We start from the raw sequence: 26779 nt of genomic DNA on the forward strand, positions 1-26779 counted from the left end.
AAAACCTCAAGCTGTAGGAACAGTGAATAACATTTTAACTACTTGCAACACTAGAATAATTCATTAGCACTTATCAAGTTCTCGAAATCACTGCTTGATGTTGAAGTTTCCTTTTTTTCTTTTTAAATATTTTTTTAGTTGTAGATGGACACAAGACCTTTATTTATTTTTATGTGGTGCCAAGGGTCGAACCCAGTGCCTCACACGTGTGAGGCAAGTGATCAACCACTGAGCTACAGCCCCAGCCCTTGAAGTTTCCTTTTTACCTTTTAATGCCCCTCACATTATGTTGCAATATGCACAAGAGGGGAAGAACAGATGAGACAATTCAACTCATTTAGGAGAATGAAAACACAGAGAATATGGTGTTTCAATACTTAATGCAAAGCTCTTCTGAAATATTAATTCTGCTTTAAGGGCATAAGTGTGCAAAACTATGTTTGAGGCTTCATGGTTTGAAACAGCAAAAATTTAAAAGTTTCCTACATGTCCAGCACTAAGAGACTGAAAACTTATGCAACTATTAAAATTATATATCTATATTCCATTTATGCAAGTTTGGATGCTATAAGGAGGACATGGGCACTAGCTCTGCTAAGGAACTGACAGGCTTGTATACTACTTACCCTAGACCCTAGCTGGGACAATGGGAAGGTATGTAACTTATCCCTGCTTCAGTTTATTGCTGTGAAACTGATTGATTGATTGATTGATTAGTTTTTGGTGGACACAACATCTTTATTTTATTTTTATGTGGTGCTGAGGATCGAACCCAGCGCCCCGTGCATGCCAGGTGAGCATGCTACCGCTTGAGCCATATCCCCAGCCCCTGTGAAACTGATTTAAATAAAGTCACAGTTTATTATGGTTAGTTATTCTATATAAAAGTTCATGTAAAAAAAGTCTAGCATTATGGATAATAAGTATCCATGAATGTCAAGCGAGCTTAGTAATAAATATAATAGGATGTAGTGTTTAGAAAGACAACTAATAGTATGTCTTTGCCAAATCACCTATTAGTTCATATTATCCAATCCAGTGGCTTATTTCACTTGAAATACATTTTCTACATGTATGATGTCATCCATGTTAGCTCTGCTTCAAAGAAGTGAGCTGGGGTTTAAAGAAAAGATGACTACATAGAAACCTGGATTCAGATTCTGTTGCTAAGTAATAGCTTTGTCATCTAGGCCTGTTTCAGTCAGCTTTGTGTTGCTAAGGCCAAAAGACCTGACAAGAACAATGTAGTGCTGGAAGTTTTTTCCGGGAACTGTGTGGACCACTTGTAGACCTTTTGATACGAGGATAGAAGGATAAAAAAAATCTATGGACTTTTAATATTTTGGCTAAAGAGCCTTACTGTAACTTTACATTCCTTTAGAGTTTGCCCTTTTTAAAGAATTTGTCTCTTAAGTGAGACAAAACCCAAAGGGACCAGAGAGTACCCTCTTAAATCTTAATAACTGGGACTTGGATATAGCTCAGTGGTAGATCACTCTGCCTAGCATGCATAAGGCCCTCGTTCAATCTGCATGATCACAAATAAGAAAAAAATAAATAAATTGTATTTTTATCTTACAAATGAGAAGTAGAAGAGAGAGCAGCATAAGGTCCTTGTTTTGGCTTAGATATGATGTGTTCCCCAAAGCTCATGTGAGACAATGCAAGAAAGTTCAGAGGTGAAATGTGTGGGTTAGGGGAAACCTTAACCTAATCTACATATTAATGTAATTGAACTAATGGATTAACTGGGTAATAACTTTAGACAGGTAGGGTGTGCCTTTGAAGTATATATTTTGTCCTTGGTGAGCAGAGTGCTCCCCCCATCCACCCCACCCCTGCTCCCTGGTGCTATGTTCTGAACTACTTTCCTCCACCACATCCTTCTGCCATGACGTTCTGCCTCACCTTGGGGCCCAGAATAGTGGAGTTGGCCATCTGCGGACTGAGACCTCTGAAACTGTGAGCCCCAAATAAGCTCTCAATTTCAGCCTGTTTCTACTATACAATTTTGTAAAATTATTAGGCTTCTATCAGGGGAAAGCTCACTAAATGAGAGACAAAAGCAAAAAGTAGTAACAAAAAAGACACTAATTCCATAAAATCCAGCCATCAAACACTAGGGTCAAGAGTGGTATATCACCTCCACATACATTCACATCTTACAATAACCTAGAAGGTTTTCCTATGTTAGAAGATTTTCTAACATTTTTTTTGTGGTACTGGGGACTAAACCCCAGGGTGCTTTATCACTTAGCTACATCCCAAATAAAACCACCCCCTTTATGGTTTTTGTTTGTTTGTTCTGTTTTGTTTTGAAATAGTGTCTCACTAAGTTGCTAAGGCTTGCCTTGAGGTTGTGATCCTCCTGCCTCAGCCTTCGGAGTCAATGGGATTATTGCATCTATTACTCTCAGCCAGGCGTGCCCCACAGTGCCTGGCTGAGAGTAATAAATGTTTATAAAGATATTAAGGCATCAGGAAAGGTAAATATGTTTTGAGAAATGTTGGTACTATCCAACATTTTCTAAGTACTTATTTTGTGCCAAGTCTGTACTCTGAATGTTCTCTTATTTGATCCTCACAATTCTGTGAGATAAGTACTGTTGTTATCCCTATTTTACAAAAAGGGAAAAGGAAATGCTCAGAGAAGTTACATACATAACTTGATCAAGGTAAGAGCCACAATACAGGGTGGAATCCAGACAGTAAGATTTAAATGCCCAAACTGGGTGTGGTGGCAAATTCCTACAATCCCAGGTAGTCTGGAAGATGAGGCAGGATCCAAAGTTTGAGGACAGCCTAGGCAACTTAGTGAGAACCTGTTTCAAAATAAAAATAAATAAAATGGCTAAGGATGTAGGTCAGTGGTAGAGTACTCCTGGGTTCAGTCCTTAGTATTGCAAAAAAGATTTAAATGATGATAACCCACATAGGAAGGATTTATCTGGATTTTCTACAATTTTCTCTAGTAAGTATATTATATTACATTTATAAATTTTAACATAATTAAATTCAGTTTATATATTTAAAACAACTCGATTTTAGTAAAAATTTTGACTGCTAGGTCATGCCAAAGAATTTACATTTATCTAACAGGTTTCAAGAACTAGGGAGTAATAAAAAATGGTAGGTAAGATCTAGTCAGACAAAGGGTATACCTTCTGGCAACCAAACAGTGTAATAATTTAAGTGAAATAGGGAACCAGATTACTGCAGATTAAGGAAATAGGAAGCAGGCAACTGACTACTCTTACCAAGAGACTGGCTATAAGAGGAATGAAGGACTGAAATGAGAAAGATAACAAATCTAAAAAATGGTATCAGCAGCTAATATTTATTAAGTGCTATGTGACAGGCACTGTGCATAAGATTCTATACATATTGTGTTATTCTCACAATAAGGTAAGAGCAATTATCCTCCCCAAAGAAACTGATGCACACTTAAGTAAACTTGCCCAGGATCTTAATCTAATGAATGGGTAGGATTTAAGCTCAGGATTTCTGTTCTTAACCACTGTTACCTTGGTAGCTAGAGGATGGTATGGATTATTAAAGCAGATTTATATGCTAAAACAGCTGCAGCAGAATGGATGTGATTCAAGACTGAGGAGACTGGCAAGAAGTGTGGAAGAAGGCTATAGGATTCAGAGAAACAGGTGGGTTTCCTCTGAGGAAGATAAGATTAAGGACAGGGATATATGCAGGTGAATTTCTAGGTAAGTCAGATCTAATGGCTTCTTCTTTCTTCTGGAACAGAAGTGATCAAAGGGAAAGTTGGGGCAGAGTTAAGGCTGATGTTCAAGGAAAGCAGTGAGGATCTGGAGTTTCCTCTAAGGAAAGTGACAGAGGAAGCCCAGAAAGTCCTGCATGGAGGGGACAGTCTCTGGCAGTAGATAGACCCGAGAGTGCATTTCAGTGGTACCATCTATCACCTGAGTGACTGTACTCACTAAATGGCACTAACAAGTTATGGGAACGACTAAATGAAGTACAAAGTGCTCAGCACACAGATGGTGCTCAATAACGATCATCTTCTACTACTGCTACTATGACTAGGAAGGTCTGTACTACTAAGATTACAGACTAGGACTTTGGTGGCACCAAGCCAAACAGCTTACTATTTCTGCAGTAGAACATTTCTGCAGAAGAACAGTAACAGAGGAAGTAAGTTACCCAATTGATCCAGGTTGGTGATGTATGAGGAAAAGAACAAGAATTCCAGTTACTTCCTAATTCTACCTCCATGGCTGGAAAAAGGGAACTAATGGAAAGGTTCTCTAATCTAAACAGAGTGACTGGGTCCTCTCCTTAGCAGCCTCTAAAGAAATCAGTGCGTATATGACAGTCACCTCTAGTTTCCATTGTTATATTGAAGCAACTCATATTGACACTTATACGGTATTTCAAGATTTTGAAAGTTAGAAGAACAGATTAATGATAAGGTATGCTGTTTCTTTACTAGAAACCTTTAATGGAGAAAACAGTAATTTCACAGAAGACACTGTTTCTAGGTAGATATGACTGTGTCACTAGCCACTCCTAACATTGCTGCTACTATTCTGGAGGTGAGAAACATAAGAGGGAGTCAGTACCTTTCAAGTCCAGGTCAACAGTTTTAGATCTAGAAGACTACTGACTCTGCCCCTCCACACAAATCCTCCAATCTGAAATGGTGGAGAAAGGGTGTGTACTCTTTACAGAAATAGCTTGTCTTTCAACCTTGGAGCTATGAAAGAGTTCAAGGAAGAATCTCGGATTTTTACAAGCTGGGAATGTGTAAAAGCTGATGGTACTGGGTTTTTGCTGTGAACCTGACGGAGGTCCTTTAGAATGAGGATCTAAAAGAAAAAATGTTTAAGCAGGTCTTAATGGCATCTGAAGGATGGCTGCCTATGGTGAGACAGGGAGGATGCACAAAGCACCTTCAGGTTATAACAATGTGAAATGGAACTGAAAGCAAAACCATGAAGTAAATATATGCAACCATTTTCACAAATAAGGGTTAAAAAGTTAAGCATACACTCTGGAAACAGGAGGCAGCCAGGATGGCCACTAACTATTGCTCAACTAGAAGGCAGCAATCTCTAGCTTCATTGGTAAATTCCTGGCTCAATGAATGGACAGCACCTTCATCTCTTCAATCAGCTCTTATTCACCCCTCTATTGGTGTGTCCTTATACAAGGTGGCAGTTGTGAAGGCAGAGAATAGAGACACACAGGCTCCCCACCTAACTGCCCATAAAATTTTGATACTATTAATTCAAATATCAATAGGAAGAGTTGATGAGTCTGTTTCTATCATATGGTTCTGGATGGTTTGTGATGTGTGTGTGTGTGTGTGTGTGTGTGTGTGTGTGTGAAGCTAACTCCTTGTAGACCCTCAATATTATCTTTTAAAAGTAGTAGGTACAAACCTGAATCATCAGAATATCACTCATGTTTTTGCTGTATCACTTTTAACCTAAATAAATGAAAGCTACTCATTAAATCTTTAAAAGTAGGCCACAGTTATTAAAAAAACCAAAACCCTACAAAACCCAACAATGCCACTGTAGTTAGAAATTACTGACAAGAGTTGATTACCTAGATATATCACAGGAACTTCAAACTCAACATTTCTCCAAAGTAAATGATTATATTTCCTTCCAAATGTCTTCCATTAACTAACCTATGAAAAGCTTCAATTTACTAATTTGTAAGGCAGAGATAATGGTCCCTAATTTGTGAAGGAAATAACGTATGTCAAGTGCTTAACAAATGTTGACACAAATCAATAGATGTTGACTAGTTATTTGTTTTCAGATGCTTTGAATACTGGGCTCCAATGCTATCTTGGAATGAAAGAGGGAATCCAGTTGCAGAAGCTTCTGTATATCTAGACATAGGGCAGGGGGTTTGAATAGAGGAGATAATTATCGTATTACCTACACAAAAAGATAGGAAACACAATCTGATATTGTTTTAATATTTCTACACATTTAAGTAACTCACTTTAACTACTATCTGCTGAAGTTTCCAGAGGCTACACCATACAAAATAAATTATTAAGATAAAGTACAGAGGAGTGTACTTTCATATCACACTTTGTAAACACTTCAAATGCTGGAAAATTTAGATTTGACACAGTTTTGGATTACAGAGCAATTAAGAAAACGAGGCCACTAGTACGGCATGACACATGCAGTGGGTCTGGCTGTTTGCCCACAGTCTCATCAACAAATCACAGTGTATGTGTAAACATAAACCTGTTTGCAGCTGCCTAGAATAGAGGTTGTTCCCCAAAGGGATTAGTGAAGACTACTGTTAGGTATTAAATTCCCTAGAATCTTTCCTACCTACTACAATTCTCTGTAACCCAATACTTATCACTCCCAGTTTTGAAAGTCATCCTGCCTCATCAAATAGGAACAGCCAGACTGGGTGCAAGATAAAAGCTTCAAAGCCATCTGATTCCCATGCTATCTGAAGCTGATAAACACTAACCTACTATTGGTTTGCTACAAATCTTTTTTTTTTCTGATCCTGCAAGAGCAGAAATCAAATTCTTCCTAGTCCTTGTTTTTTTTTCCCCCTTTTTCAAACAGTGATAAAATACATAACATAAAATTCACCATTTAAACCTGTTAAAGTGTTACTGACCTTTTCCAGATTCATGTTCACATCACTGTTCTGGAAGAACTAATTTCTATAAGATCACTCTTTAAGTAAGGGTACAATTCAGTGGTTATTAGTATATTCACAGTTGTGTAACAAGCATCACTACCTAATTTTAGAGTATTTTATCTCTCCGCAAGTTGTCACACCCAATTCTCTTCTCACACCCCCTGGCAACCACTAATCTGCTTTGTCTATGAATCTGTCTACTCTGGACATTTCATATGAATGAAATCATACAATGTGCAACCCTTGTATCTGCTTTCTTTCACTCAAGCTTAATGTGTTCAAGGTTCATCCATATTGTAGCATGAATCACTACTTTTCATGACATTTTATAAACATCAGGGTTACTTAGTTCACACACAAAACAGTATCATACTCATTAAGGATAGAAAGCAGCAAATTTCTCTAGACAATATTTCTACCTTCAGTTTTTTGGCATCCCTAAACTGGTTACCTACAGTTCATGCCCTAATTTAATATTCCCATCTACTTTGGCCTGAGGTTAGGATCACAACTATAACCTGGAACTACTTACCACTAAATCCCAGCTTAGGCTGAACCCTATCTTGAGGGCAGAGATGTTGCTTCACACACTGAACTCAGCACAGTACCTGATCCCCAGTAAGGTCTCTGAATTAGTCATCAAAGGAACAAGTATCAGATACTAATTACTAATTCACTTGGCACTCAAAATGTACCAAAATTTAAACACAAACATGTTAATAAACTATTATTCTATTATTAGCAGAAGTACCAAAAAACCCAAATTCATTGGAAAATTTTTTACCACACTGAGGTACTCTGTCCTAGGAAAGGAAATATAAAGAACATGTGGCAACAGAGTTGGGCAGTGCACTACAAAGGTTTTGCTTTAAAAATCCACAGGAGGCGGGCTGGGGATGTGGCTCAAGTGGTAGCACGCCTGCCTGGCATGCGTGAGGCACTGGGTTCGATCCTCAACACCACATAAAAATAAAATAAAGATATTGTGTCCACCTAAAACTAACTAACTAACTAAATAAATAAATAAATAATCCACAGGAGGCAGGAGGGCAGGAGTAGAGTGAATAATTTCAAGAGATAACTCATCACAGAAGCTTTCCTAATGATGAATGCTCAACGCAAAGCAACTTCCTTTTTCATCCTTCATGCACAATTAAAAATATAATATTGTTTATGCATAGTCAGGAAGTAGTAATAGCTGGTGTTTTAGATCCACTACAAGGTTGGCAAGATTGAAACCCTAGGCGTCAGCCCACAAAAATATTATGTTTAAATTCAGCTAATAAAAATAAGAAACAATTATGTTCTATCCTTTCTTAGGGGGACAGAGTAGTTTTAAATATAGTCTTCAAAATTCCTGAACTGAATACCATTATAAATGGTTCGCTAGCATCAGACATTTCAAAACACATGTTCTTAATCATTACAGTGTTAACTAGCCCCAGTTAATGGTTGAAGAATATGTGTAACTACTTCCGAGGCTCAGAATATAAATCAGGCAATTTTATGTAAAAAAAAAATTAAGAATCTTATCAGGAACAAATATGTTTTGAACATAGCACATTAAAAAATTCCAATGCAACTATTTTATGACATTAAAAAGAAAGACACACTACACTATGAGCTAGAGCTTTGATTATAATATTTTCCCCATCATATAAAAATGTAAAATAACAAGATGAGAGAATGTGGGCTGGGGATGTGGCTCAAGCGGTAGCGTGCTCATCTGGCATGCGTGCGCGGCTGGGGTTCGATCCTCAGCACCACATACAAACAACGATGTTGTGTCCGCTGAAAAAAACTAAAAAATAAATATTAAAATTCTCTCTCTCTCAAAAATAAATAAATAAATTAAAAAGATGAGAGAATGCTTATTTTGAAATAGAAGAACTAAATAACATGATAAAAATTAAGAAGAGAGAAACACTATGATGGAAAAAGAAACTATTATTCTAAGTAAATCAAGGTTCTCAAGTTTTTTTGTTTGTTTAATTATGTTTTGTTTTTTGGTACTGGGGATGGAACTTGGGGACACTCAACTATGGAGTCACATCCCCAGCGCCATTTTGTATTTTATTCAGAGACAGTGTCTCACTGAGTTGCTTCACACCTTGCAGTTGCTGAGGTGAACTTTGAACTCTAACTCAGTCTGCCAAGCCAATGGGATTATGGGCGTGCACCCCTACCCCACCCTGCACCTGGCTAATCATGTTGCTTTTAAGAGTTAATACATATAGTCTGTCCCAACTTTAGAAAGAAAAGATTTAGCTAATGGCATTTAGACCAGAAAAACATGAAAATCATGCTGATGTTAGACCTGACTTCAAGTTATAATTAGAAAACTGAATTTCTCAAATTCTTCAAACTTAGATTTGGAGCAAATTATAATCTAGAAATGACTCCCACCCAAATTCAAAAGAGGCAGTATGCTGTGAAAAAGATCAATTCACAGAGGCAACAGGTACTTGGGCAGAACTATACAGCTTCAGGATTTATCATCTATATTGAGATAACATTTCCATTTAAGCATAGAAAAGGACAGAAAAATAATCCACAAAAAAATTTATAGAAATAACTAAATGTTATTAGTTAGTCTTAGGGTTTTTAACCCTTTGATTTTTATTTTTTTAAAAAAACTAATCTCTGCTATGTTTCACTATTGTTTTGTGTCAGTGTTTTGACTTTACTTGAGAAGCAGGTATTTATTGAGGCACAGAATTTCATCTGTATTTTTCAAAACGTTGGCTAAATGAAGAGTAGAACTGCTGTATTTCCTTACCTTGATATCTCTGCAACACAAAAACTGCCATCACTGACCTAAGTTCCTGTGTGTTAAGCAATGTTCCCAACTAAGGTATGTCACACCTAACTTTTCTCAGACTCAACTGTTGCTACCTACCATGAACTATTATGAACTTTCTTACCATTCCTAAAAGCATGAATTTTTTGTGGATGAAGATGGTATATTCTAGGGTAGGGTTTAAGGAGTCTTCAGGTGTTCAAAGTTTAATAATAAGTTGTTACAGTGATTAAACAAAGTTATCAACTTGTAGTCACAGAGGTCAAATTATGGTATGATGACACTAGCAAGATTATTTACCTTGAATTCCTTATGCAAAATGGAGATGATACTATTTACAATGAAATACTATTTTAGTGATTAGATGCAAATCTTACAAAACTCTTAGCATGATGAGTTACTTAACTGTGACCTCAGTAACAAAACGCTCAGCAGAGTATCTGGGGCCTTTCACTAATTGATGGTTTAGAAATTTATTATCTTTAGGGAAAGTTCTAAGACACCACATTAAATTAATTAAAAAACAATGTACGATGTATAAACTATGACATTAAAAACCTTAAAACTGGGCTGGGGCTACAGCTCAAAGGTAGAGCACATGCCTAGCATGTGTGAGGCTCTGGGTTCAATCTCAGCACCACATAAAAATGAATAAATAAATAAATAGATAGGTAGGTAGATAGATAAAGGTATTATGTCCATCTATAACTTTAAAAAAAAGAAGAAGGGGGGAAAAAAAACCCTGAAAATCAAAAACGAAACTTTAAAACCCATAAAGATCAATATAATAAACGATCTTAATTTAGAACTTTTATATTCTATGGCAGACGCTCTGAAAGGGAAATGAGGAAAACTATCCCATTTGCAATAATCTCAAAAAAAAAAAAAAAAAAACAAAAAACACCACATTTGGCAATCAAGTCAAGAAAGAGGTAAAAGATCTATACAATGAAAACTACAGAACCCTAAAGAAATCAAAGAAGACCTTAGAAGATGAAAAGATCTACCCTTGCTCTTGGACAAGCAGAGTTAATATTATCAAAATGATCATATTAGCAAAAGCACTATACATATTTAATGCAATTCTGATCAAAATTCCAATGGCATTCCTCATAGAAATAGAAAAAGCAATCATGAAATTCATCTGGAAAAATAAGAGACCCAGAATAGCTAAAGCAATCCTTAGGAGGAAGAGTGAAGCAGGTGGCATCACTATATTAGACCTTAAACTATACTATAGAGCAATAATAACAAAAACAGCATGGTATTGGCACCAAATAAGACTGGTAGACCAATGGTACAGAACAGAGGACACAGAGTCTAACCCACAAAATTACAATTATCTTATATTAGACAAAGGTGCCAAAAACATACATTGGAGAAAAGATAGTCTCTTCAATAAATGGTGCTGGGCAAACTAGAAAAAACATATGCAACAAAACGAAATTAAGCCCTATCTCTCACCATACACAAAACTCAACTCAAAGTGGATCAAAGACCTAGGAATTAAATCATAGACACTTGACTGGCATGTGTGAGGCACTGGGTTCGATTCTCAGCACCACATATAAATAAATAAAATAAGTCTATCAACAATTAAAAAAAAAAAAGAATTAAAAGCAAGAATCAATAAATGGGATGAATTCAAACTAAAAAGTTTCCTCTCAGCAAAAGAAACAATCTGTGAGGTGAATAGAGAACCTACATCTTGTGAGCAATTTTTTACCCTTCACACATCAAAAAGCTAAACACCAAAAAAAATAAAAACCCAATCAATAAAGGGGCCAAGGACCTGAACAAACACTTCTCAGAAGAAGATATACAATTAATCAACAAATATATAGGTTCATCATCTCTAGCAATTAGAGAAATGCAAATCAAAACTACTCTTGTCACTCCTGTCAGAATGGCAGCAATTATGAAGACAAATAACAATAAGTGTTGGCGAGGATGTGAGGGAAAAGGTACACTGCTGGTGGGACTACAAATTGGTGCAGCCAATATGGAAAGTAGTATGGAGATTCCTTGGAAAACTGGGAATGAAAAACCACCATTTGACCCAGCTGTTCTTCTCCTTGGTCTATACCCAAAGGATTTAAAAACAGCATACTACAGAGACACAGCCACAACAATGTTTATAGCAGCACAATTCACAATAGCAAAACTAGATGCCCTTCAGTAGATGAATGGATAAAAACATGTGGCACATATATACAATGGAATATTACTCAGAGAATAAAATCATGGCATTTGCAGGTAAATGGATGGAGTTGGAGAAGATAATGCCAAGTGAAGTTAGCCAATTCCAACAAAACAAATGTTCAATGTTTTCTCTGATATAAGGTGAATGACTCATAATGGGGTAAGGAGGGGGAACAGAGGAGGAACTGACAAACTCTAGATAGGACGGGGAAGGGAGGGGGCAGGGGGTTAGCAATGATGGTAGAATGTGATGGACATCATTATCCAAAGTACGTGTACAAAGACATGAATTGGTGTGAACATACTTTATATACAACCAGAGGTATGAAAAGTTGTGCTCTATATGTGTCATATGAATTGTAATGTATTCTGCTATCATTTATTTTTAAAAAATTAATAAAAAAAATTCTGTGGCAGAGAAATTTAACCTCATCATACAAATTACTGACTCCTAAAATCAATAATGTATTATTTCCATAATATTATCAGCTGGAAGTCATATAATATTGGGTATATCAAAATGTAATTTTATTATATGACAAAATGTAATTATTATATGACAGGTAGATAACAGTTATTCTTCGGTTTCTTAAAATTCTGCTCATTAATTTTAATTTGCTTCATTCTGTAATAATAGTCTGAATGAAGCCGTGTTTGTTATTACACATGCAATGATTAATCATTTCAGCTCTGCTATTTTTCATGAAATCTTATAGCAAACCATTAAGTTCTTACCAAGAGAACAAAAGCAAACTGCAAAAATATACACATATATATAACTTACTAAGATCATCTATTTATGAATGCACACACTTAGGCACAGAATTATGTTCTGTTAAAATAGTTTCCTAAGTAATTTAGTAGAAGCAGACTGTGCTTATTGAATAATACAAAAGGTCTGTAGAAAATATTTTTTTTAACCAACATGGGCAGAAGATTCCATTTTACTACCAAAATTTTAAAAAAATATATTATTCACGTTTAATTAAAACAAGACTATCTTGATTGAGTATATTTCTTATACTGGGAATATGTACGTGTACACAAAATTTAACCATACCTTCAAAGACATCTGTCATTTTGCAGATGTGGGCAAAGGTAGCTCCAGTTGCCCAGGTATATACCACATCCATTAGGTGAGGTTTGAATGAGCTTAGGTAAGTTTCCTCATCAATTTCCAATTTTGCTTCTGCTGAAACTTTTGCAATTCTTTTAGCACATTCCTTTAAAAATAAAAGACATAGCTAAAATTCCTTACTCATGATCTCCTACATCACTTTTTTCTTTAGGATTCCAAAGTCAGTATTACACAAAGTTCCCTATACTTTAGATGTTATTCTGCAATTTGGATAGTCTTATTTCTAAGGATGCACAATGCTAAGTGATTAAACAGTTAAGCTTTTTTCTTCATGTTGAAGTGGCTAAGAAATATATCAAGAACATGATTTTCAGCCAGTTGTTTCTTTTCTACAAAACCTGAGAACTCTATATTAAAATTATTCAGAAAGTACCATTTAAATAATTTCTAATTGGGCTGGGGTTGTAACCCAGTGGTAGAGTGCTTGCCCTGCAAGCGTGAGGTACTGGATTGATCCTCAGCACCACATAAAAATAAAAAAATTAAAAAATGAAAAATGAAAATTAAAAAAAATAAAATAAAAAAATGAAAAATGAAAATGAAACTAAAAAAAATTAAAAAATGAAAAATCTTTAATTGTTCCATTAATAAAACCAAAACAATAACAAAGCATTTAGAAGAAAACAAATCCTATGGAAAAGTATATATTTCCCCAGCAATACTTAAAAGTATATATATCTTAACATTTTATTTTCTCATTTCTTAGTAACATTAAGAGATACTGAATGTTCCACTGAGAGCTATTTTTTATGATTTATTTAACTTAAAAGGCAGATAAAAAAATAGTTCATTTTCAGGAAATAAAAAAAGACACAGATTTATTTCTATAAGATACTGAGGCTTTGAGTATTTAGTGATAAATAACTAATGATAAAGCAGATTTTAAAATGTTGTTATTAACTAGAATGGAAAAATGTGCCAAAAGTATACTAAATGTATGCAATGCCATTTTTCCCTCTAAAGAAGAAAATGGTGTAAGCAATGAATTGTCAATATCCTATCCACACTATTCAGTTTTAAATCTGCATTCAGAGACTACATACAATTCATTGTAATGAGAATGTTTAATTACTAAAATGAAAATAATAAAAATGTTAATAAAACAGCATTAAATGACATGACTAACATCAAATGATATATTTAATCCCAACTACAGTTGTCTCTGTGGAATAATAAAGTACTAGGATTACACTATCACAACATTTATTTTACAATATACTATCTTACCTGCATTTGTCGAAGTGGACCTGCTAACTGTTCTGTCAATTTGGGCATCTCACTAGACTATGGAAAAAAAAAGTTTAAAAATATAAGTTTAGAGTGCAGTGCATATCACCTGTTTTTAAAAATCAAACAAAGCTTTTGTGTTATCCATTATTATCAAATTATAATGACTTTTAGAGTCATTAGCATTTTGCATTTCAAATCAACTTTACAAGCAATATAACTTTTCATTCTCAATATTTCAGAGGAAAATATTACACAGCTAAATTTACAAAGTGTACTATTTTTATCATTACAAATGGAACCAAGAAAGACAGCAAATATTGCAAACATACAGTTTAGTTGCATCAACACCATAAGGTTTAATCACAGGAAACTCGTAAGAACTCTATAGGAACTGGAAATTTGAGATGGATAAAGGACATTAAAAATACTGCCCTTAATTTTTATTTTACCCAGATATTTCCAGCTCTTTAACAAGCATAACAAAGTTCAATCTGATTTTTAGTATTTTTTAAAATATTTTTTTAGTTGTTGATAGACCTTAATTAATTAATTAATTAGCAATCTGAGAACTGAATCCAGTGTCTCACACCTGCTAGGCAAGTGCTCTACAACTGATCTATAACCCCAACCCTTTTAGTATTCTTACTAATGCTTTCCCACTATAAAGTGTATCAATTTTTCACTTAGATTATAATAAAGTTTCATGTCCATCACTAAGTAGCTAAATACACTTGGACAAGTTCCTTGAATTCTGAATGTTGAACTCTTGCCCTGTTAGAAATAATAAAGCCGGATTCTCAAAACTGACAGGCTTGTGATAAAAATAAAATATTATTAATAAAGAAATTTTGACAAAGGTAGAGTTGATATACAACAAAATTATTGTAAGAATGGTATAAATGTTACTAATGTTTATAGCAGTGCAATTCACAATAGCCAAGTTACGGAACTAGCCAAGGTTGTGTGTCAACAAATGAAAGGTATATAAACACAATGAAGTTTTACTTAGATATAAAGAATGAAATTCTGTCATTCTGGTAAATGAATGGAACTGGAGAATACCATGCTAAGTAAAATAAGCCAGACACCGAAAATTAAGGGTTAAATGTTTTCTCTTATATACAGAAACTTAGAGAGAAATAAGGACTAAAAGATATGGTGGGAGAGGGTGGTGGTCTCATGAAAATAGAGGGGAGAGCAGTGAAGTCGAGGAAGGGGACTGAAGGGGGGAGGTAATAGGGGTGGGAAATCACAATCGAGGAGGAGGAAGAATGGTATGTGTAGGACAGAATTTAAAGTAATTACAAGTGATTTTTTAAAAAAGCAATTACAGATTAGTTGAAATGCACCTCCCTACATTTTAAGCATCAGTAGTCACAAATGACTTAGTTTTGATTTGTATCATGCACATGTGCATATTATGTAATAAAGCATGAACTAGACTCTATATTCCTGTTAAAACCAAAGTTTATTGATGAATGAGGAAAAAGCAAAAGAGCCAGTATGAACTCAACATCTCAGTTTAGTAAATAATATAAGACCATTAAATGTCTTTGACATAATTATGTCCATTCATGGGCAACAGCAACTAATCACCTTCCTTTTTTTCTAGCCACTATAGGTACAAAGTACTGGTCTTGATATAAGAGGAACAAGTACAATTTTACTAATGCTGTCCTACCAGATAAGAACACAATATGCCCCTTCATCTCTCCTGCAGATCTCAATTCAAATTACAGTTTACTGGGAAAACCTTTTCTAATAATCTTATTTAAAATAGTAGTAACCCCAATACCCAGGGATCTCTATCCAACCCTTTTACTTTTCTCCCAATTTTCATCACTACTTGACAGAATATGTTTGTATTTTATATATCTTCACTAACTTTGCATCTAAGATTCATGAAAGTAAAACTTTCTGCTGTATCTGTGGTGCCTGGAGTAAGGCTGACAGAGACACCACAGAAATTGCTCTATCTTTAGCTGCTCTAAAGATACCATTAAAAAGAAATTTACAGGTATTAAACAAGTGGCAAATAAATGGCTTGGATGATATTAAGGACCGTTCGATACTTACAGAGAAACTGGGAGGTAGTTCAACAGTTTCACATGAAGGAAAACCATTGTAAAATGACTGACATGTGCCTTCTGGATCACAAGAGGGTTTCACTTTTCCAGCCCAGTCCACTGGAAAAGCATTAGGTGGTTTTTTGTTTTCTTTTGTTTAGTTTTCCCTTCCCACCTGGCCTTTCCAACATAATGAATGAAGGAGGTATGATTCATTTAAGCCTCCTATTAAGTGTTGCCATTCTATTCTCTAATATGATATTTTTATGGAGAACCCAAGGATTCCTTCCTATCTTATTTTTCCCCAAACAACTGGTTATATGCCCCTCTTGCAGTGCACTGAATGCCTTGAAATAACCCTGTACTGGTCAGATGGTGAAATTTTTTCAGTATTATTTTTGTTGCACTTGACAGTAGTTCTGTGAGGCACTGGAGCATTCATGCACCTCACCTGCCTTAGTCTTTTTTTGAGACATGGCAATACGCATATTATGCATGAAAAACACTTTATAAAAAATGAGTTCAATCTCTCAAAAGAAATGCCGATTGTTTTGCTAACTATGTCATCAATTTATGCTAGTGCTTCAGTGCTCATTCCTGTTATCTGCATATCTTCTTAAAAGAAATACCTGTTATTAATGCCTTTTTGTTTTCCACTGAGTGTACACTACTGAATAAGTATAGTTTTATGTTTATCATGAGTGTTGCAACATTAAAGAGACTTCAAATGTCAGTCATGATGGCAATTTCTGTATAAAAAAAGCCTTAAATGAAACATTGCTTTAAGATCAAACTCTCCACCTTCACAAAAATGGCCACACTGCAATAAAAATTGTGGCATGTTACAAAAAAGGAAAATCATTAATAGGTAAACAGATCAATAGCAGAACTGAAAAAAACACTTTGTCTTATACAATTTAATTAAAAATCAAACTATGGAATACAGTAAAACATCCTCTAAAAATTTAGAAAACAAGATTAAATTTTTACAAGGCTTAAGTCCTTGTCTTAATTCTCTACAATGAATTATACCTTAAACTTGAACAGTAAAACAATATTTTTTTACTTTTTAAAAAATTTTTAATTTGTTATATATGACAACAAGAATGCATCACAATTCATAGTGTGGTAAATAGGGAGCCTACTAATTGGGAACAAATTCTTACCACACACACATCAGATAGAGCACTAATCTCTAGAATGTATTTTACTTTTAAAAGCAAACCATCCTGGTTTGGGGAAAACAGTACAAGGGTAATTAGTACTTCTGTGTGCTCCATTCGGCACTTTATTCCAAATGTCTTCTTGTGGCACTGAGGATCAAACCTAGGGTCGTGTGCATATTAAGACAAGCACTCAACCACTGAATTATGGCCATTTCTGTATTTTTAGGAGTTCTTAAAAATGAACTAATTACTCATATTAAAAATTAATTACTAATTACTCATATTAAACCAACAAGGATTTTATCATCACTGCCTTAAACCTTGCCCATGAAAACTGAGACTTCAGTTTCTCACAGGATTAATTGCTTCGCAGTTATCTCTCATAGTGGGATGTGTTTAATTCAACCTTATTATCTATCTTCATTTTTATTAGATATTCCTAAATTTTATTTCCACTTATCTTTTTCTTTCTAGAACTGAGTAATAAACTGGGTTATAAAAGCAAATAAAAAACTTGGAATCTGATTAGTGATGAACTGTCCACAGATAAAATCTTACTCTTCTAATAATGTACACACTTAATTATTCAATTCTTTCCTACTATATTTGTGTTAAATGTGCTTTGACCGAGACCACAAAAAAAGAACCATCTATTACACTAACTTAACCTAAACCACAGCACGTGTGAATTAGTAAATCAAATATGCTAAATCTATTTACTCACATTCTCTTGAAACACAAAGCAGCTTAATAACGCTGTTGCTTGTTCTGCAGAAAGGTCATTGAAAAGTCCATTAAACATCATCTCAGTTAGAAGCAGCTCATCAGCACTGTCAAAGGAAAAAGAAAAAAGAATAAATATCAAATGTCAGCATATAAAACAAATGTTGACTATATATACCTTCAGCATGCTGTTTTAATAAAATGTATTATTTTGCTGGGAATGGTGGTGCACGCCTGTAATTCCAGCGACTAAGAAGACTTAAGGAAAGAGGATCATGAGTTCAAAGCCAATTTCAGCAACTTAGTAAGAACCTACATCAAGATATGAAAAAGAACTTTGTTAGAAATCACAATTTATGCCCACCAAGCCCACATTTCACACCTTATTTTTCTAGTGTCTACACTCAAGATGGGCAACAGCCTTTGAATAAAACAAACTGTTGCTTACCGTATAAATTTTTCTTCATACTAAAAAAGTATACAGCTAGAGCTGGGGTTGTGGTTCAGTGGCAGAGTGCTTGCCTCACTCGTATGAGGCTCTGGGTTTGATACTCAGCACTATGTAAAAATAAATAAATAAAATAAAGGTGTTGTGTCCATCTACAACTAAAAATAAAAAAGCATATGGCTACAAACTATTAATCTTTACAAATGTAACTTCAAAAATAAAAGTAAAAAAACTAAATTTGGATCCACTAAGGTAAATCGAGAGTTAAGTCAAAAGAGGACAATACCAACAAGACAAGACTATTTCCAATAACCACAGTCTAATGTGGGAGGCCAACAAGTAAACCAAACATCACAGAACAGTGGTCTAACAGAGTGCTCTAAAGAAGTTCATACAGGTGGTTATGTATAAAAAGTTGAGGAGCCTAAAGTCAGACTGGAGAGGCCCACAGCAAATTGTAAGAGATCTTGGAAAAAAAGACTAAGGAATTAGCAGGATGGAAGGTAATGATAAAGAAAAAGTCATGTCAACCAAAGCAACAGTATTTGAAGAATGTGTCAATAAATAGGCTGAAGAAGGAAGAGCAAGAATATACAAGGTTATAGTATTTATGCTTAAAAAGCAATAGAGAATCACAAAAAAACTTTTACCAATGAATGATATGCAAGAATTTGTGTTTTAGAAAGAATGTTGTAAAGGCAGTCTGAAGGATGTAAAAATCTCAAGAAAGTAGGCAATGAATAAATAGGGAGCTAGTGCAGTAAACTAGGCAAGAAATAATGAATGTACATTAGTAGGTGACGATGTTTAAAAGGGCAGAGAGTTTGATATAGGAAGACAGAAGGAGTATACAATGACCCCAAATTTTTGCAAATTTTGAGAAAATATTAATGTACTTTGATATAATATCAGTTCTATAAACAGAAAATGTATCTTAAGATAAAATCAATACACATTCTTCCAAGACTAAATCTGGCTACAGATTTAATAAATTTTTATTGTTAGCCAGTAGGTCATACCAGAAAAAAATAATTCTAGTAACATGAATTTTAGCATATGAATAAATAGATCAAACTTATATAAGTAATCACTAGATTGCTTATAATACATATTATAAATGCAATATATAATTATTATACTGTATTATTTGGGGAATAATGACCAGAAAAAAAATCTGTATGTGTGCTGTATGGATGCCATTTTTTTCCCCTAAAATATTTTCTATTCACATTTGGATGAATCCGTGAATGCAGAACCCTGAGAATACAGAGAGATGACTCTATCTTATATCCATTTTTAAGCTATGATCTCTAATATGCTATTGTAATATCTTATGGTTAGCCCAAAACTTCAGTAAAATCTCCAACACACATAAAAAGATAATGGTTATCTATTAGTTTCTAGATGGAGAAATGTTCATATATGTAAAATAAAAATAAATAAATTCTCTTTCTCTCCACACACATGATTATGCATAAACTAAGATTATGTAAAAATTACATTATGCATTAAAAAGCTATTTCTTTTTAAAAAATATTTTATTTTTTAGTTGTACACAATACCTTTATTTTGTTTATTTGTTTTTATGTGGTGCTGAGGATACCACCCAGGGCCTCACACGTGCTAGGTGAGCGCTCTACCACTGAGCCACAATCCCAGCCCCTAAAAAACTATTTCATATAAAATATATCAAATGGCTGAGGTGCGCATGTGTGTGTTTGTGTATTAATTACTGAGACTTGACCTTTTTCTAATATCTTAATTTTGTGATCTAAAACTGTATGTAATGTGAAAGGTATTATGACACGTTTATATTTAACACAGCTTTTTGCTAAAGATAAACACCTTTCATTTAAAAAATATTATCTTATCTTAAAATCAACTTTCCAGAAAAACAATATTTTACCTGCTTATCTCACAAGCTACTCGTCCTTTCATCTCTATGACATCAGAAGAAGTAGCAAATCCCAACCTTCTTAAAACACGTTTGCGACATTTGAGTTCATCCATTTGTAGGACAGTTCTTGCTTTCTTCAGTTCTCGTTTTGCAGATTTAATATCTATTGCAATCTAAGGCAGAGAAAGTAAAGAAAGCTCAATTATAAAGTGAAAATATGGTGAGACCCTACCTGGGGGAAAAAGAATACACATCTCTGCATAATGCATGGATATATAAGCATAGGAGCTTTCCCCCATGACACATGAGTGAGATAAGCTTCCTTTCCCATTTAATATTAGGATTTCTTTTCCAAAGAGATCATATAAATCCAACTTTCTCTTTAATGAGAATCTTGATTTCCATTGTATTGATCAGCATTTCCTACCAATCAACACTGAGATTGTTTATATTAAATTGCTTTTTCTTTTCTTTTCTTTTTTTTAAATTAGAGCTTCATAGTTATACCTACTAGCTGGGTTCACCCCAATAAGCTCATATATGCATGAAATTCAATTTTAGTTCATAACCTCCTCCCCCTTTTCCCTTCTTTATTTTGCTTATCTACTTATTAATATTTGACTGGTTCTTTTTATTTATGCATAAAGGTGAAATTTCCTGTAGTATGTGTGTGGGTTTTTAAGGGATTCTTTCCGCATTGCCTCCCCTAACCCATCCCTCCCCTCTGCCTCTCAATCTCCTTTTGCATTACTAATCTTCCCTTTATGTTATTCTATCCTTCCCTCCCCCTTTCCTTTATTTTGCTTCTTTTCCTTTCTTTCTTCCGCACATGAGAGAAAATATTAGACCTTTGAGTTTCGGAATTTGGCTTATTTTACTTAGCATGATATTCTCAATTCCCATCTATATACTTGCAAATACCATAATTTCATTTTTTTAATGACTGAGTAGAAACCATTGTATATATACACCAAAACTTCTTAATCCATTCATCTATTGACAGGCACCTGGGTTGATTCCATAATTTATCCACTGTGAATTGTGCTTTGATAAACATTAAGGTGGCTAATTTGCTGTGGTATGTAATGTTAGATCTTTTGGGAAAATATCATGGAGTGTGATAGCTGGGTCATGTGGTATAGTTTTTTGAGGAATGTCCATACTGCTTTCCAGAGTGGTTACAAGGTACAAGTTTACCTTTTTCCTCACAAGCTCACCAGCATTTATCGTTGCTCATATTCTTGATCACGGCCATTCTGACTAGAGTGAGAGGAAGTGTTAGTGTAGTTTTGATTTGCATATCTTTGATTGTTAGAAATGTTGAGCATTTTTTCATATATTTGTTGGCCATTTGTCTCTTCTATTAAGAAATTTCTGTTTAGTTCTTTTGCCCATTTGTTGATGGGGTTAGTTATTTTTTTTTTTTTGGTGTTGAGTTTTTTGAATTCTAGACATATTCTAGATATTAATCACCTATCTGAGGAATAGCTGGCTAAGATTTTCTCCCATGTTGAAGGCTCTTTTCACACTCTTAATCATTTCCTTTTGCTGTGCAGAAGCTTTTTAGCTTAATGACATCTCATTGATTCTTGGTTTTATTTCTTACACTTTGTGGGTGGGGGGTGTCTTGTTAAGGAAGACTGTATGATGGAGTGTTGACTGTGTTTTCCTCCAGTAGTTATAAAGTTCCTGGTCTAAGTCTTTGACTCATTTTGATTTCAGTTTTGTATAGGATGAGAGATAGGGGTCTAGTTTCATTTTTCTACATACAGCTATCCAGTTTTCCCAGCATCATTTGTTATGAAGGCTGTCTTTTCTGCAAAATATATTTTTGGTACCTTTGTCAAATGTCCAACAGCTGTAGACATATAGGTTTGTCTCTGTGTCTTCTATTCTGTTCCATTGGTCCTTCTATCTATTTTGATGCCAATACCATACTATTCTTGTTACTACAGCTCTGTAGTGTAATTTCAGATCAAGTACTGTGATGCCTCCTGCTTTGCTTTTCTTGCTTAGTATTGCTTTGGCTATTCTGGCTCTCTTATTCTTCCAAAAGAATTTAACAATTGTTTTTCTAATTCTGTGAAGAATACTATTGGTATGTTGATGGGGATTGTGTTGAATCTACATATTGCTTTTGGTAATATGGCCATTTTGACAATATTAATTCTATCAAAAAAATGGGATATTTTTCCATCTTTTAAAAAAACATTTAAAAATTTTTTTAGTTGTTGACGGATCTTTATTTTATTTATATGCAGTCCTGAGAATCAAACCCAGTACCTCACATATGCTAGGCAAGCACTCTACCACTGAGCTACAGCCCCAGCCCTATTTTTCCATCTTTTAAGAAATTAATCTCTTTCTTCAGTGTTCTGTAATTTTCATTGTAGAGCTCTTTTAGTTCCTTGGTTAGATTAATTCCCAAGTATTTAAGTCATTTGTTGTTTTTTTTTTTTTTACTTGTAGATGGACACAATACCTTTATTTTGTTTATTTATTTCTTTATGTAGTGATGAGGATCAAACCCAATGCCTCACACATACTAGGTAAGTGCTCTACCACTGAGCCACAACCCCAGTCCCAGTCATTTGCTTTTTTAAATAATGCTATAAGAATATCCTTTTTACTGCCTCATTTTGCAGTCTCAATTCCACTAAGTGAGAAACCTATATCAGTAGATGTAAGAACTTAAAATATTGACAATTGAGGGGCCAGATTTGGAAGGCTTCTTAGGGGTAAGAGATGCAAAATGTGTCTTGTAGTCACGTAGGAGATCACAATTCACAAAAAGCTAGAAAAAGAATGTTTTAAAACTATGAACTAAATGTATTATTCTATTAAGCCAAAGGACAGAAACTCTTGGCATCTACTTTACAATAAATATATAACACTATGGGAGAGTTACAAATATGGAACATTTGAACCTAAGGAACTTAAGATCTAGTTTGTGAGAAAGAAAGACAAATGTATTGATGAAAAGCAGTTTGTAATAAAAGCCAAAAAAGCATAAGAGAAAGGAATTATCACTTTAATGGAGGAAGGTAAATCTGCACACATTAAAACATTATAGTTCAAGAGGAGAGACTATTAGAAAGAAGAGTGTTTACTTCAAAATTGTTTTTCTATTGTTTTTTCACTATTCGTAATGGCTGTAAGAATGCTTCTACTGAGTAGAAATTACAACTACCTTAAAAAACTAATCTATTACCACTTCAAACTATCAGAATGGCTAAAGTAAAAAAATACAGACAACAGTAAGTTTTAATCAAGATGTGGACAACATGGAACTCTCATAAATTGCTAGATAACAAAAATGATGCAGCCACTTTGGAAAAGTTTGGAAGGTTCTCAAAAATATACCTAGTTTCCACAGGATCCCATAATTCTACTCAATTCCACTCAAAAGAGATAAAAAAAAACCCAGGTTCACAAAGAAGTTTGTACAAGAGGTTCATAGTACCATTATTTAAAATAACCAAGGTGGGATAAAAATCAAATGTCCACGAACTGATGAATGGGTGAACAAAACATGGTATATCCATACAATGAAATATTACTTAGCTATAAAAGGAATAAAGTACCAATTCATGTTAAAATATAGATGAACCTTGAAGGTAATATGCTAGGTGAAAAAAGCAGACACAGAGGACACATATTATGTAATTTAATTTATATGAAATGTCTGGAATAGGCAGTATACTTGTGGTTGCCAGGGTTTGAAGGGTGAGAAAATGGAGAGTGACTGCTATTGGATGTGTTTGTTTTATGGTGAAGAAAATGTTCCGAATTAGATAGTGGTGTTGTGAATGTAGTAAAAAACAAAGAAACAAAGAAACAAAAACCCACTGAATTGGGACACTTTAAAAGGGTGAGTATTGTGCTGTTTAAAAAACAAAAAAAAAAACCTCATCCATTAAACACAGAACTATACTATAATGACTTTATTTTGATTTGCTATTGAGAGCTGATAGGTTTGAAAGTTGATAATTTAAAAGCGAGCCAGAAATTCCACTTTATCTGATCAGACCAATAGGACAAGGAAATGAAAACCACATTTACTTAATAAAGTACATAGAATTTTATCATAAAAATGAAGTTTCTGCCATACCTGTGCTTTTTTTTCACAAAGTGTGTACACAGTTTCCAAATTTGGATCATTGTGAAGTGGATGAGAATACATCCGATGCTCAAAAGCCTCTACTTTCTGAATGACCTTTTTCAAACCTTGATCTTGAATGCCCATATCATCAATAGGATCTAATAAAGGAACACCATCAGGAAAACGCTTCTGAACTTCCTGAAACAAAATATAATATGTAAAATTCATTTTCTCTTAAAGACAATTAATAACAGTAAACTAAGTCAATACTTCCTTTTATCTTTTTTCTATATGCACATAGACATAAAAAAAGGATGCTACATATATTTTTTCTCAGTTAAACTGGAAGGCATTTTCCAATTGCAATGGTTTTTGAAACTCCTTTTTAATTGCTATGCTATGAGTTACTGATAAAGGGAAATATTATTATAAGTCTCTAATAAATCTAGTATCACATAGGTCAATAGAATAGGATACATTACAACTTACTGATCTAATAAGGCCATCATCAATATTAGATTGTTGTAAAATAATTCTGTATTTAACATCTCTTATGTGCAAATTGTTTTGAATTTTCCAGAATTTTCTTTGGAGTTGATTCCTAGACAGGACACTACTGAATTAGAAAACAGAAACTTTTAAAGTGTATGGAATCCTTTAAATACTAACTTTTTTATTACCTAACTATTAAGTAAAGAACATATGAGTCTAGGGAAGGGGTAACTCACCACAGGCTGGTATCTCACTGAGATAAGTAAGTTCTGGATAGGTCTTAAAGGTCAGACAGAATCTGACTAGTCAGTGCCTACTTAGCATGTGCTGGGCCCTGGCCCCACCACCACAACAAAAACAATCATCATTAGCTAGGTGTAAATATCTATAGTCCCAGGCATGAGGATCATCTGAGCCCAAATGATCCCAGGAGTCTAAGAGTGACTGAGAGTGGCCGGGGCAACACAGCAAAACCACATCTCAAAACAAAAAAACAAACAAACAATCAAAAAAAAAAAAAAAATCAAACAACAACAAACAAAAAAACCACAAATGAAAATAAGAAGGAGCACCAATAAGAGTAGAAATGAACATATATAAAAGGTTCAAAGACATTGAACATTGATGTCCAGTCAATAATAAAAACTATTTTAAGAAATTGATTATGGTTTTTAAGTGCACATAGAAGTTTCCAGTTGTCTGCCCTACTCAAAGGGGGCTAGTGTTAATACAAAAATCACTATCTTATACATCAACTTGGGTAATTTTTATGTATTAAGAAACAGAGTACAGGCATGAAATTCAAGGACAAGAAAAATGTTAAAATTTTATTTCTAAAGTATAAAAATTAAATAGCAAAAGAGAACTCTGTAGTCATTAAAAGAAGGGTTCTTTTACCAGGATAATATTCCTGATTTTTCATCCACTGGTTTCCTAATATGTGGTTGCCACAGTCTGGCTGGGCACAAAATAACCGAGCCACCACACAGCCTTGTAGGTTCAAAACAGGAACTCCTTTATTCTCTGCACCCCCTTTATTCTCTTCTCCCAGGACACACCACACCAACCAGAAATCCATCCTCCGGAAAATCCCTCCTCCAGCACTTCCCCAACCAATGGGAACTCTCCGGGAATCCCCTCCAGAACTCCAAAGTAGCAGGCCAAGGCTGACAGCAGGGGTCTAATATACAACTGATTACACAGCTTAACATAACCATTATCATCTCAATGGTTGGCTGGCATCACTTCTCAACCACTCTGTTCTGGCAAAAATGCCAAGCATCATTCCAACTGGCTATGGCTCTCAGCATGTGGGAACTAACATAAATGTCTACAAAGGGGCAAAATAAAACAAGAGCCTAACTTTTTAAAAATAATGAGATAAAAATGAGATGAAGTAGGGACTGGGGATATAGCTTAGTTGGTAGAGTACTTGCTTTGCTTGCACAAGGCCCTGGGTTGAATCCCCAACACCAGGGGGTGGTGGGGGAGAGAGATGAAGTGAAGTTACTAACAAAGATAATGTCAAAGCTGAAATGTGTTTCTGTGGACAAAGCACAGTGATCTATAAGACAAAAGGACAAGAATGCAATTTGCCTAACAAAAATTCATTTCAATTTAAGTTTAAATTTATTTATTTATTTTTTCTTTTTTTTTTTTTAATTTTTTATTGTGGGTTGTTCAAAACATTACAAATTTCTTGACATATCATATTCCACACTTTGATTCAAGTGGGTTATGAACTCCCACCTTCACCCCATACACAGATTGCAGAATCACATCAGTTACACATCCATTGATTTACAAATTGCCATCCTAGTGTCTGTTGTGCTCCGCTGCCTTTCCCATC

General features: G+C 34.5%; 1 protein-coding gene across 2 annotated transcripts in view; it reads right to left on the minus strand.

Annotated features, from left to right (window-relative positions):
- The window catches only part of Mtrex (Mtr4 exosome RNA helicase), a 100041-nt gene that overhangs the window by 3264 nt on the left and 69998 nt on the right, over positions 1-26779 (minus strand). For both annotated transcript variants that reach the window (XM_015497298.2, XM_048800036.1), the window contains 5 exons: positions 24448-24636; positions 20346-20509; positions 17993-18098; positions 14034-14090; positions 12729-12891 (listed from right to left, as the gene is read on the minus strand). In XM_015497298.2, coding sequence (XP_015352784.1) covers positions 12729-12891; positions 14034-14090; positions 17993-18098; positions 20346-20509; positions 24448-24636 — 679 coding nt within the window. The remainder of the gene's footprint in view (positions 1-12728; positions 12892-14033; positions 14091-17992; positions 18099-20345; positions 20510-24447; positions 24637-26779) is intronic.

Source organism: Marmota marmota, unplaced genomic scaffold (genome assembly GCF_001458135.2).
Source record: "Marmota marmota marmota unplaced genomic scaffold, marMar, whole genome shotgun sequence".
Taxonomy (NCBI): domain Eukaryota; kingdom Metazoa; phylum Chordata; class Mammalia; order Rodentia; family Sciuridae; genus Marmota; species Marmota marmota.